Source organism: Vitis vinifera, chromosome 5 (assembly GCF_030704535.1).
Source record: "Vitis vinifera cultivar Pinot Noir 40024 chromosome 5, ASM3070453v1".
NCBI classification, from domain to species: domain Eukaryota; kingdom Viridiplantae; phylum Streptophyta; class Magnoliopsida; order Vitales; family Vitaceae; genus Vitis; species Vitis vinifera.
Genome location: NC_081809.1, coordinates 4,262,564 through 4,275,092, shown reverse-complemented (window position 1 = coordinate 4,275,092; position 12,529 = coordinate 4,262,564). Strand labels below are relative to the sequence as shown.

Genomic DNA, 12,529 nt, shown 5'->3' with positions numbered 1-12,529 from the left:
ACTATTTCCCATCATTGCCTCTCCCCCTCCCCCTTCTCCTTTTAACCCTCTCTTCCCCCTTCTACCAATCCCCCTCTCCCCCATGCATCCTTTTTTAGTCTCAAATTTATCAGACAATGAGGGTTATAGCAAATAATCACCCTCATTCACCTACTAAATTATGTGCTTAGACCCATCTTTTACCACCTTCTTAGCATTGGGTCAATCAAAAAAGAAAGAAAGAAGAAAGAAAACCCATCCAATTATGACCTCAAAAATTGATATTATGCTTTCCCCTTGGACTGAAAAAGAAGCAAAACCCTAGAAAGAATTGAGTTTGTCCCTTTGGAATTTAAGCTTGGAGTGCAAACTTAAGTTCTAGGTACTTTAGAAGAGCAAGTGTCTGAACTTTATTTGAAGATTGTGTTGGTGAAAAAACTTGACACAATCATACACTTTGAAATCATCATATATTGTTTGACCAATTTTGAGAACTGTTTTGAATTAAACTCTGTCTCTTAACTCCTCACTAATTATTTCCCCAAAAATGTTTCTACACTCTCCACTCTCCACTCTCCACTGCGTTTGAGAAATAGAAAGGGAAATGATGGAAATGCCCACATATTTTTGAATTTGGGGGGAGGATAAAAATGATGTGAGCGAGCAGCTTTAATTTCACGTACGGACCTCCCCCTAATTCAAGGATATTCTCATTATTTAGCAGCCACGCCTGATTCCTTTTGTTTCTGTTTTCCTTGTTTTTGAAAACACACACTGTTTTCCACAATTACTTTATTCTCTCTTATATGCGAAAATACAATGATGTCCCCATCAAGAAGCTGTGTTCACCCTTTACAACACACACCCCCATGAGCCCATGATTTGAGAAACAGAGCAAACAGAGCATATAGAGAAAACAGAGAAAGTGCTTGCTCATTTATCAATAAGATCTCATCCCATTCTATTGTGCTCTGTTTTCCCCCTTTTTTAAGATCATGTGTCTCTACTTGACAACACCCTAGAACCCGAACTCTAATAATTATTGTCATGCGTAGAAAACATCTCAATCTTCATAATAATTATTATGGGTTTTTGTTTTTGTTTTTGTTTCTAATGCTTTGTAAGAGTTCTCAACTATCTAGGGTTGACAATATTTTAGTGACTAGATGTCGACTAACAAAAGAAGAAAGAAGTAAGAACTAAGAAGTAAGAACTAAGAACCCCCTTTGAATTTTATCCACCTTTTTGACTAAAATTTCTCTCTTTCTCAAATGAGAACAACTCTCAACTTTTTCATATGTCCAATACTTGAACTGGATTTTGACTAGTTGATTAGCTCATCTAAGTATTTTTCATCCATACCGACTGGGAAGAACCTGAAATTTGTAATTTTGATTCTGAATGTAAAAAATGTAAGAATTATTGTTCATGAATTTGGGAAAAAAGTGGAAATTTGAGAGGAATTGCGCGTGGGCATGAATTGGGCTGTGATGTTGGTGTCGGTCTGAGGAGAGATTGCCCAAGAAAAAAGAAAAAGAAAATGAAGGAATATGGAAAAAATAGAAGAAGGCTATCATCTTCTTCTTCATTATGCCTGCAATCATTATTCTTGGTTGCCTCACCCGCATGCCCCTTCTCTCCTCTCTCTTTCTCTCACCCTCACTTCCACTCTCTCTCTCCTCCTATAAATCTCATGCACTTCCCACTTCTCTCTCTCACCTGTAGTCCCCATACCATCCCTATCTATATCGTATATCATCTCCTTCTCACTTTTCACCTATCACCACCCACTACTGCTCTGTTCTCATCTTTGTCTTGTATTCATTAATTATCTTTGAAATGGCTGTCTCTGGTTTCGAAGGCTTCGAGAAGCGCCTGGAGCTCCACTTCTCCGGTGATGACCCGGTGGTCGGAATGGGTCTCCGGCACCTGGATTTCGAGTCGCTGGAGCAGGTGCTGCATGCTGTGCAATGCACTGTGGTGTCGGCGGTGGGAAACCACTACTTCGACGCGTATGTGTTGTCGGAATCGAGTCTGTTTGTCTACCCCACCAAGATTATTATCAAGACATGTGGTACCACCCAGCTGTTGAAATCAATCCCTCCATTGCTCCACCATGGACGCCACCTGGGTCTGGCTATGTGCGGGTGTAGGTACACCAGAGGCAGCTTTATCTTCCCCAAAGCGCAGCCCTTCCCCCATACTAGCTTTAGAGATGAAGTTATCTACTTGGAACAGAGCTTGCCCAGTACTCTCTGCTACAGAAAAGCTTCTGTTATGCCCTCCAAGATGTCTTCTCATTCATGGCATGTCTTCTCCGCAAGCGACGAGCCTCACATGGTGCTCCAGCATATGCCCGATGTGTTGTACACGCTAGAGGTCTGCATGACCGACCTCGACCGCGTCCTCGCTCGAAAATTCTTCCTTCGTCCCGGAGCTGGGAAGGCCGGCGACGTGGCCGGAAAGGAGATGACGGAGCTCACGGGCATCGGCGACATCAATCCCGGCGCTCTCATCTGCGACTTCGCGTTCGACCCATGTGGGTACTCCATGAATGGGATCGACGGCGACCGTTACTCCACAATCCACGTAACCCCGGAGGACGGCTACAGCTACGCCAGCTTCGAGTGCGTGGGCTCAATCTACGACGACCAAAACGACGTCGTCCAGGTGCTGAAGAAGGTGGTGCAAGTGTTCCGGCCGGCAACCATGTCCGTTTCCACCACCTGCACCAGCCACGAAGTGTGGACACGCGTGGCCACCGCTCTTGAGCCGATGGGATTGAAATGCCGGAGCTGCGCGGTGGACGAGTTCCCGGCTGCCGGAAGCATGGTGTTTCAAACGTTCACGACTCGCCGGAAGGAGAAGAGGTTGGTGGAAGTAGACATGTGAAAACGGAGAAAGTGAGAGAGGAAACGGAGAAAGTAGGAGTTAGAATTTAGTAGAAAGAAATTCTTAGGGGGGTGATGATGAGGGGTGATGGAAGGGTTTATGTGATTAATTGGATTATAGATGATGGATTTGTGGGGTTGACTTTGTGTAGAGAAAGATCAAAAAAAGAAAAAAAAGAAAAAAAAAAGAAAAAAAAAGGAAAGAAAAGTGGGTGAATATAGAGATGAGGATGATGGTGATGTGCAAAGTGTGAATGATAATGCACCCCACTTTGCTTTGTCACGCCTAAGATTTTGAGGTTTTGTGTAGTGGGGGGGAAAAGTGCTCTGCTTCTTCTTCTTCTTCTTCTTCTTCTTGGAGGTTTATATTAACTCACTTTTGTCTTTCTCTTCTTTCATCTCTCTGTTTCTTTGTCTTCTTTTCCATTTGGTGGGTTCCTTTGTTTTTTCTCTTTTAGCTTTAGAATTACTATATTTCCCAAAATTGCTTCTCCAAACAGGTTTTTGGACAACATCTGGTACATACATCTCTCCTCTTCATGTTGTAGAAATTTCATATGTGAAGCTATAATTATTATTATTATTATTATTATTTCTGTTGGGGAAGCAATTTCACAAATATTTTGATATATTCATGTAATGGGTTTTGGGGATGGTGGCTTTGAATACAAAATTTACACTTGGAATTTCATTTATACATGTTTTTATTATACATTATCTTGTGTCTGATCATGATGGTTAGCAGAAGTTTAGGGGAAGGCAGCCACCAGAAATGACTAATTTTAATTTGATGTGTGTGAAAAAGATTGAAGGGTGTGTTTGTGTGTGTCCGGATATGCATGGATTCCGTATCTGCACTTTTAAGATATCAAGTGGGGATTTGGGTAAAGCGCAATTCCACCTGCTTGATGCTTCTCACCATGCATGGTCACTGAGCTTCACTAGCTTCCTCATTCCTGCCCTTCCACCATCTACTTGGATTCCCTTTCTCTATCTTTCTCTTTCTTTCTCTTTCCTTCTCAATATCATATCTTTCAAAAGTGGGCTTCTCCAAAATTAATTATTAATTAATATTCATGATTTTAGAGAACAACTATATGTGGGTTGGGTGGTGGGTTTTCCAAGTTTTTTAGAGTGGGCCTACCAATATCTGGTTTTGGATCCATTCTGGAAACATGGGCCGTTGTTGGCTAATATTGACAAACTTTTGGACATACTAGGATTTCCACTTATTTCCATGGCTTTTTGGTGGCCAAAAAGGTGCTTGTGTTTCCTACTCACTTCCTGCACTCTCAATTCTTGGTTGCTTCACGCTCCTCTCCATATCTTCCCCTTGGAATTTGGTGGTGTTATCCCTCTTGAATCGGGTTTTCACCATCTTATCTAAGAAAGCATTCAACATCTGTTATCCCAATTGATATCCAACGAGGATGGGTTAAATCTTTTATAGCATTCAATATCATACTCAATAGGCCTATTCTAAGCACCATCATTTAATTAATCCATTTTAGGGCTTAAGAGCACCACATTGCATCCCAACATTACCAAATGGAAATTAACACGAACGACCTTCTAGTTTTGCAGATAACGGCTTAGCACGTCTCTTCATCATCCTAACTATATATTGAATTCATATAGGTGATCCATCATCGGGCTTAAGAACATCATTGTTGCATTCCAACATTACTAAATGGAAATTAACATGGACGCCCTTTTAGTTTTGCAACCCGTGTTTCAGTTTATAGGGGCTTCGCTTGTCTCTTCATTTTAGCCTAACCATACTTTTGGAAAGCAATTAACTCAAATAACCTCCCAAATGTGGCCAAATTGCTATTCAAATTATCTCTCACTATCACCACCAAATTACCACCAAGTGCACCACAAGAGGAAATCCTTTACACAATTATAGCAGCCCAAGTAAGGTTTGGGCCCGGAGGCCAATATTTGGGTTGGGTTGAAACAATGGACCACAATTTAGCCAGACCCACAAAATGACTTGCAGCCCTAGCCCACCCAATAGTTGAGGCTTAGCCTGGGCCCATTCTGTTTTCCAGACCGGCACCCCATCTGCTTCTAAATCCTTAGGTAGGTGTCATAAGCAAGGTATATGATAATATATACTATTATAATCTATGGTAATGTAACATTCATTAGTTGCTTGAATTGGCCTTTTTGTAATGAAATCCAATGACCCATACCAAACATATGCTTTAGAATCAAATCCCTTTTTTTGGATTACTTGTCAATTGAAATCTAAGATTTTCACCCATAAGTTATGCTTTTAGTAAGCTTATGCTTTATTATTCTCTCTATTATCCATCTTCACCTTTATTTTCTTGATTTCACCCCTTCTACACTCCCCTTTTCTTTTCTTTTCCAAACATGTATAAAGCAAAAATAAAAAAGAAAAAAAAGTAAAGACTCAGAAGAAATTTGAAAAGTAAAGGAAAAAAACTTTTCATATACTCCAAGTAAAATGTAGAAAGAATTGAGAATATCATCATTTTTTGAATTTTTGTGGAAGTGCTTATTATATATTCAATGAGATAAACATGAAAAAAACCAAAAAAAAAAAAAAAAAAGGAAAGAAAGCTAAAAATGTGAGAATCTTGGTGGGACTGAAACCCTAGAGGGTGATATGAAAGAGATGGGTTTGGTCCCTAATGCTGTTGAAGTTTGTTACCCAATCCAAAGCTTTTTCCAAAAGCTGTTTTGGAGGCTTTTGCTTCCATCACCAAACCCCAATGAGCAAGACTTTTCCACCTACTGTGTGTCTATCTTAATATTCTCATCCCCTACAGAAACTTCCAAAACTGCATTTGGGACAAGCTCTAAGATACAAACCAACCATACCTGATATGTGGGATCACCTTCTTCAACTTCTAGGACAAGTGGGCTTTTTTTTTCTGTTTCTTTTTTTTTTCTTTTTTCATATTGACTTTTAATTTCATAAGATATTCATTTTCTGGTCCACAAATACATGATCCATTATCTTATTAATTAATTTTTATTATAATGTTAAATGGCCAGGATTTGACTTAGGAGAAATCAAAAATCAAAAATTAATTTTTAAGTTCAATAAAAAAATTATATTTATTTAATTAATTTTATTCAAAAAAATCTATAACTTAAAAAATATTAGCCTGAAGTCCAAAATAAAAGGTTACCCATATAGTATTAAAATTCGACATGGCTCCAAGAGGTTTCAATCACTCTATACAACCACGAAATTTGTGGTTGTCAAATCATGAACTCAAGGTTTATCTTAATTCATTGTAAATGTTCAACTTTTTGCACCAATCCATCAATAGTATTCTCTCAAGGCATTATTTCCATTATATATGTATGGATGTAAAATAAATCTCATAACTTTAAAACGTCTCTACATAATTAATAGAAGTCTACACTTATATAATGTTGGAAACTTTTTCTCTTATCCAATATGGGACATCACAAACACCTCTTTTACAAACACAACATCGTCCTACAAATAGATACCCCTCATGAGGCAAAATAAACTCTTATACCAGGTTGAGAATTGATTTTGATATAATTTATAATGATTGCCACTCAATCGTGATATTGTTTGATCTGAGCTTAAAGAATTTTTACGATTTTAAAATGCGTCTACAAAATTAAAAAAAAATCATATTTATATAATATAAAAATTTTTATCTACTATTCGATGTGAAATATTACAACGTTTATTTATATATCGATTTTATTTATTTGTATTTCCCTAATTCGGATCGTTATCTAATAATGTAAATTTCACTATATATATTTAATGGTTTAGATGATAAATTGATTAATATTTGATCCGATAAGTTAATATTTTCTTATTAGATATGAGGGGTTGAAGAAAATGGAAGCTTAGTCTAAATTTGTTTTCAATTTATGGGTAAATTAAATTATGGGGGAAGGTCTTAAATTATAAGAGTGAAAAAGGAGAAGGGACAAATTGTGTTACACACGAGCGACGACCAGAGTCTGGCTCTGTGGATCGTGGAAAATATACACTTGTCACTTTCCCGGGATTTTCATTTCAATTTAATGGATGGACCTTTGTTCCTTCTCTCTTTCTCTCTTTCTCTCACACACACATCCACAATCGACTGTGCATGTTTGTCTTGGGACATGGGCTTTGTTGCATATGCGTACATGGATGGACAAATCTTTATCATCTCTCTTGAAAGAAGCCCCGATTTCGTCATCATCAGAACCCCATTTGGACTCTTGCTTTAGGTTTTCATTTTCTTCAATCTTTGCTTTAAATGCTCTCTTCTTGAGCCGTGATCTTCTGCGCCAATAAAGTACATTGTTTTAAATTTTTTTTTTTATATATATGTTTTTTTTTTTTAAATTGTGTGTGAACCCCACAAGACGTCCTGTTTGAGGAAAGGGTGTTGTATGATCAGGGCCAAGGTGTCTCTACTTTTTGCTTCTTCTTAGGGTTGATTTAGGGTTTTCTTATCCCTTTTTCTCTGATGGGGTTTCGTGTCAAGCGTTTCTTGTTCTATAGCCTATTCTAATCTTGGGGAATTTTTGTAGGAAACCTTTTGTGGAGGATAACCCAGATGCCAATCATCATTTGGGAATTATAGTTCTCGTCAACAGCGCAACCCTTTTTGTTATTTGGGTTGTTTGTTTCTAGGGTTTGCTCATTGTGGCTTAATTCTGCTCTTGAAACATGGGTTCTAGGCAGAGCATCGTTGTTCAAGACCACAATGTTGACTGCGAGCAACGCCCATTTCACCACACAACCCTCCAGGATTTGCATTTCTGTCACGGTTTGGCTCAACTCGTTTTGTATTTCGCTTAGGGCTTCTTGCAAACACGTGGGCTGCGTTTGGATTTCTTTGTTTAGTCGGTTGATTGTGTCCTGAAACATGGGCTGTGTCCATGGAAAGTGCTGTAGTCGTTACCCACCATCATCAAACGGTGATTCCCGGGACTACCGTGAAAGGGGCCGGTATGGTGGAAGGCACATAATCTCAGACAGGTTGTTGGAGTGTGTTGCTGTTCCTTCTCATAACTTCAATTTGGAGTACTCGGTCCTATCGCAGCGTGGCTACTACCCTGACTCGCCAGATAAAGAAAATCAAGACAGTTACATCATCAAAACAGAAATTCAAGGTAACCCCAACGTCCATTTCTTCGGGGTATTTGATGGCCATGGGCAATTCGGTGCTCAGTGTTCGAATTTTGTTAAGGACAGGTTAGTAGAAGTACTATCAAATGATCCCACATTGTTAGATGATCCTGTAAAAGTTTATAATTCAGCCTTTTTAGTGACAAATTCCGAACTACACAATAGTGAGATAGATGATTCAATGAGTGGTACAACGGCGATTACGGTCCTTCTTATTGGGAATACCCTTTTTGTTGCAAATGTGGGTGATTCAAGGGCTGTGATTGCAGTTAAGGAGGGGAATCGAATTATTGCAGAAGATCTGTCTTATGATCAGACACCATTTAGAAAAGATGAATATGATAGAGTGAAGCTTTGTGGGGCCAGGGTTCTGAGTGTGGATCAAGTGGAAGGGCTTAAGGACCCAGATATTCAAACATGGGGTGATGAAGAAACTGAAGGAAGCGATCCTCCAAGGTTGTGGGTACAGAATGGTATGTACCCTGGGACTGCATTTACAAGGAGTGTAGGAGATGGTACAGCTGAGAAAATTGGTGTGATTGCTGTTCCTGAGGTGTCAATGATTGAGCTTGCATCCAATCATCTGTTTTTTGTTGTTGCAAGTGATGGGGTTTTTGAGTTTCTCTCCAGCCAGACCGTTGTCGAGATGGTATGATAATGAACTCATTCTAGGACAGATAAATAACCCTCCTTAATCTAGTTTGTACTTAATTTACTTCATCCGTCTTTCACTGTTCATATTCCATTTACTGTTTTTTGTCATTAATTTCAATTTGATTCACCTGTTTAATTTTGAAAGTTGTTCAATATGGCGTGACCCTTGACCACTTGCTGCTTCTAGGTATCACCTTAAGATGTGAAGGAGTTGGAGAATTTAGCTCTAAAATTTCATTGGGAAATATTAACATCTAAGCATTATGTTATTAATACAAATGTGTAGATAGAAGTCTCTAGGTTAGTCAAATTGCCATTAGTGTGCTATGACTATACCCACAATGTAGTGAAGTACCAAATGTTTCTTCCTTCCTTTCTCCTCTTTGGTCCTTTTCTTTTTAAAACAAGGGTCCTTGTATGTTGAGCATCACTAACATTCCACATTCCTACACATACTTTATATGATCTCGGGCCAAGAATAGAAAATATCATAATATGTAATTGCATATTATTTTTTCTTCTATAATCCAAACCTTGCAACAAATAAGCCCAGGTGTGCTGTCCTGTGTATTGTCTTGTTCTGTTTCCTCATTATCTCATTGCTGTAACTTTTCATCATGCCCTTTTCTACCATCCTGTTAGAATATTCAAAAAGGAAGCCTTAGACGCTACATGGAAAGGGACATTGTCCACAATATAAAGGAATGTAAGTAGGGTGATTTCGTGAAATTCTAAAACCAGTGTGATGCATAGTATGGAGTATATTGATTTCAAATGCTTTGGGAAACTAAATAATCTCATTTTTGTGTTCTACGTAAGTCACATTGGTGTGGTGCATTCCAAAGGTGTGTGCTAACATCCCTACTATATTTCATCTGTCCAGATTTCCATTTGAAATAGATTGGACAGCAAATGTTTTCTTTCTTTCTTCTTGATAGGTAAATTTTTGGCCCCATTGGGACATGAACTTGAAACCTCCCACAAGCTCTCCCCAACACTTTACCACTTGAGCCAGGCCTCAAGGGCTGATTAGACATCAAATATTATTACTTGATTGCTGACTAGAATTTATTACTTCAATTTTTCTTCACAATTTCTGATGTTGGTAATTGCATCAAGATAATCACAGTTGCGCAATTTGGGGTATGATATCTGCATGCATTGGCTATATTAATTAATGTAAATTTATATTCTAATCATGCTGGTATTAGAAAAGGAAAAAATTAGCATTTTTCTGAATTGGGTCAATCTCTCCTTCAATTGTATGGCTGCCTTACAGAAATGATGGGCCATGAACATCTCCATTATTTCTAATCAGACATATTTAATGCCTTAACTAGTAGAAATGTGAAAGTAATAATAACTGCGGAAGCAATGAAAATGTAAGAGAAAGTTTTGTTATAATTTATAAGTCTACCGCAGTTTATTCACATTTTATGCCCCATATTTGGCAATCAAGTTGTTTTTTTCAACTGCTTGTGAGCCTCTGCGTAGCAATATCCATTTCCAACTTGTATTTTTGAGCCTGTTGTTCTGAGTACTTGAGACAAATTGGTTTTGATTTTTCATTTTAAGCAGTTCTCGTCCTATTTTTTGGAATTTTTTCCTCCCGAACATAGAGTCAGAGAACTAAATTTTAGCATTAAGAGTGCTATCTGTTTTAGTGAATATTGATCAGTTTACTTTGACAAACTGAAACAAAGAATTTGGCTTCAAAAGCATTATAATTTTGTTGTGGCATTCTTGCTTATCTTATTATTTCAACTGTACTTTTTTATTACCCGCAGTCCCACTGTTCCCCTAACAAGTTCTAATGGTAATTCTTATGTAGGTGGCAAGATATCCAGATCCTAGAGATGCATGTGCAGCCATTGCTGGAGAATCATACAAACTATGGTTGGAGCATGAAAATCGAACTGATGATATAACAATCATCATTGTACACATTAGAGACCTATCTGATGTATGAATAATTCAAATCTTTCTTTGGATGTTCATTCGTTACTTTTCTTTTCACTATAAGCTAAAATCTTATCTTCTAATTCTGCATTAATGTTCACCGTTGGCAATGGTGGAACTAGTGGTAAGTAAGCCTCTACCTCCATTTTGGCAGGGTCTAAGTTCAGAGGTTTATGCTACGAACAGCATGCGTTGGTTGGCTGCTACTGTTAATTATATTTCATGATTTTTGGCATGTTTAATCCAAGAGAGAGCTTAGATTCAAATGGTTATGATCATCCACTGGGTTAAACTCAACTGTAGTAGACAGGGACCCCTTCCAAGAAAAATAAATACCCCAATACTAAAAGTAATATTTAAAAAAAAAAATCTTAAAATAAATATGTTGTGTGTCCCTGCCACATTTTTCCTTTGCTCACTTGCAGAATTTGCTGCTACCATCTGGGTGCATTAGTATTCTATCCCACTCCACTTTTTTTGGTTTTATGGTGGCCTAATATTTTTTGTAATTGGTATAGTCAGGTGCCAATACCATGGCTATCTTGAGGACAGGAAGAGGAGGAACTCCTGATGTATCCATTACTACTGGGTCAGAAGTTTTTCATTCAACGGTAAGTGAATTCTCAGATATGCAGCTTTGTTAGTGTGCTCTTTCAGTGAATCAAAGCCAAGCAATTTGTTGCTCCCTCTCCAACACATTTTAGACTGTTGGAAATGGTGGGTTAATCAGGCTCTGTTTCATTCCAATTATGTACCTTTTTCTTGCAAACTGAGCATTTTTCTTCTCTTCATTGATTGCAGTGATTGGGTCAAAAAGAAGTTGAAGTTGACTCAAATTGCCCTGTTTCATTTGCCTTGAAATGGTACCATATCCATGTCTTGGAATTTGATTTACTTTTAAGAACCAATCAAAGAATGTGTTCAGGGAGACTAAGTGTAACTATTTGCATTCAATCCTTCATTTGATCTCACTGGACCTTCTTTTAAATTGATAGGGGGTGAAGGCAAAATAAAATAGGGAAAGACAGAATAAGAAAGTGAGTTGGAGAGTTGAGCATCTTTATTTTTTCTCAAAATACTGAACTATTTTTGACAGGGAACATGGAACAGGAAGGAGGTTGTTATTGTATGCTACTGGGGTTGGAAGCATTCTGTTCTGCCCATACCTATCTACTTATTTGGCTGATCTCCACACTACAAGTTCATGTTAAATTTCTGATGACACACAGATCTTTTAACTATACAAGTTGGCTTTAAGGTTATTCTGCAGCCACTGGCTTGCACCTGCTAACATACAAAAGCTGGGACCCATGGATCGTGAGATCAGATATGAGCACAGATACGACGGTGTTTCCTCTAGATCAGATTTAGGAAGAACAGGTTTCATAATGTGTTTAGCTGCAATACTTAACCATGTCTATCCACAAATAGTTATGATTTAAATCAGAGATGTACTCTTGGGACTGTTAATTTCATTCTCAATCTTATATATAGAAATATCAATTTCAATGGTTCAAATGGTGTAGCATTGGATGTTCCATGATTGAAATTAAAGGAAGCACAGTTGTTCCAATGATTATGCTTTTCATTCAATAATGTTTGGAAGGTGTCATCTCTGGATGTGGAAGGTTTCATAATGTGTTTAGCTGCAATACTTAACCATGTCTATCCACAAATAGTTATGATTTAAATCAGAGATGTACTCTTGGGACTGTTAATTTCATTCTCAATCTTATATATAGAAATATCAATTTCAATGGTTCAAATGGTGTAGCATTGGATGTTCCATGATTGAAATTAAAGGAAGCACAGTTGTTCCAATGATTATGCTTTTCATTCAATAATGTTTGGAAGGTGTCATCTCTGGATGTGGAAGGTTAATTCAATAGTGTTA

General features: G+C 37.9%; 2 protein-coding genes across 6 annotated transcripts; both read left to right on the top strand.

Moving 5' to 3' along the window:
• The first annotated feature begins 1,578 nt into the window (after positions 1-1,578).
• Positions 1,579-3,268, top strand: LOC100261356 (S-adenosylmethionine decarboxylase proenzyme 4). Its single transcript, XM_002277280.5, has one exon. It carries the CDS (start codon positions 1,819-1,821, stop codon positions 2,869-2,871), a length of 1,053 nt encoding a protein of 350 aa, XP_002277316.1. The 5' UTR covers positions 1,579-1,818; the 3' UTR covers positions 2,872-3,268.
• A 3,465-nt stretch (positions 3,269-6,733) lies between these two features.
• On the top strand, positions 6,734-12,153 carry LOC100264845 (probable protein phosphatase 2C 35-like). Of its 5 annotated transcripts, none has more exons than XR_009465643.1 (6): positions 6,734-7,115; positions 7,422-8,671; positions 10,508-10,639; positions 11,154-11,246; positions 11,437-11,498; positions 11,732-12,153. XR_009465643.1 is itself a non-coding variant. In XM_059736826.1 (4 exons), exons 1-4 carry the CDS (start codon positions 7,760-7,762, stop codon positions 11,437-11,439), a joined length of 1,140 nt encoding a protein of 379 aa, XP_059592809.1. In that variant the 5' UTR covers positions 6,834-7,759; the 3' UTR covers positions 11,440-12,153. The 5 variants fall into 5 exon arrangements, 1 of the variants encoding a protein (XP_059592809.1); XR_009465645.1 differs by having other exon boundaries at positions 6,835-7,183; XR_009465644.1 differs by lacking the exon at positions 6,734-7,115 and adding an exon at positions 7,215-7,295.
• Positions 12,154-12,529: the final 376 nt, after the last annotated feature.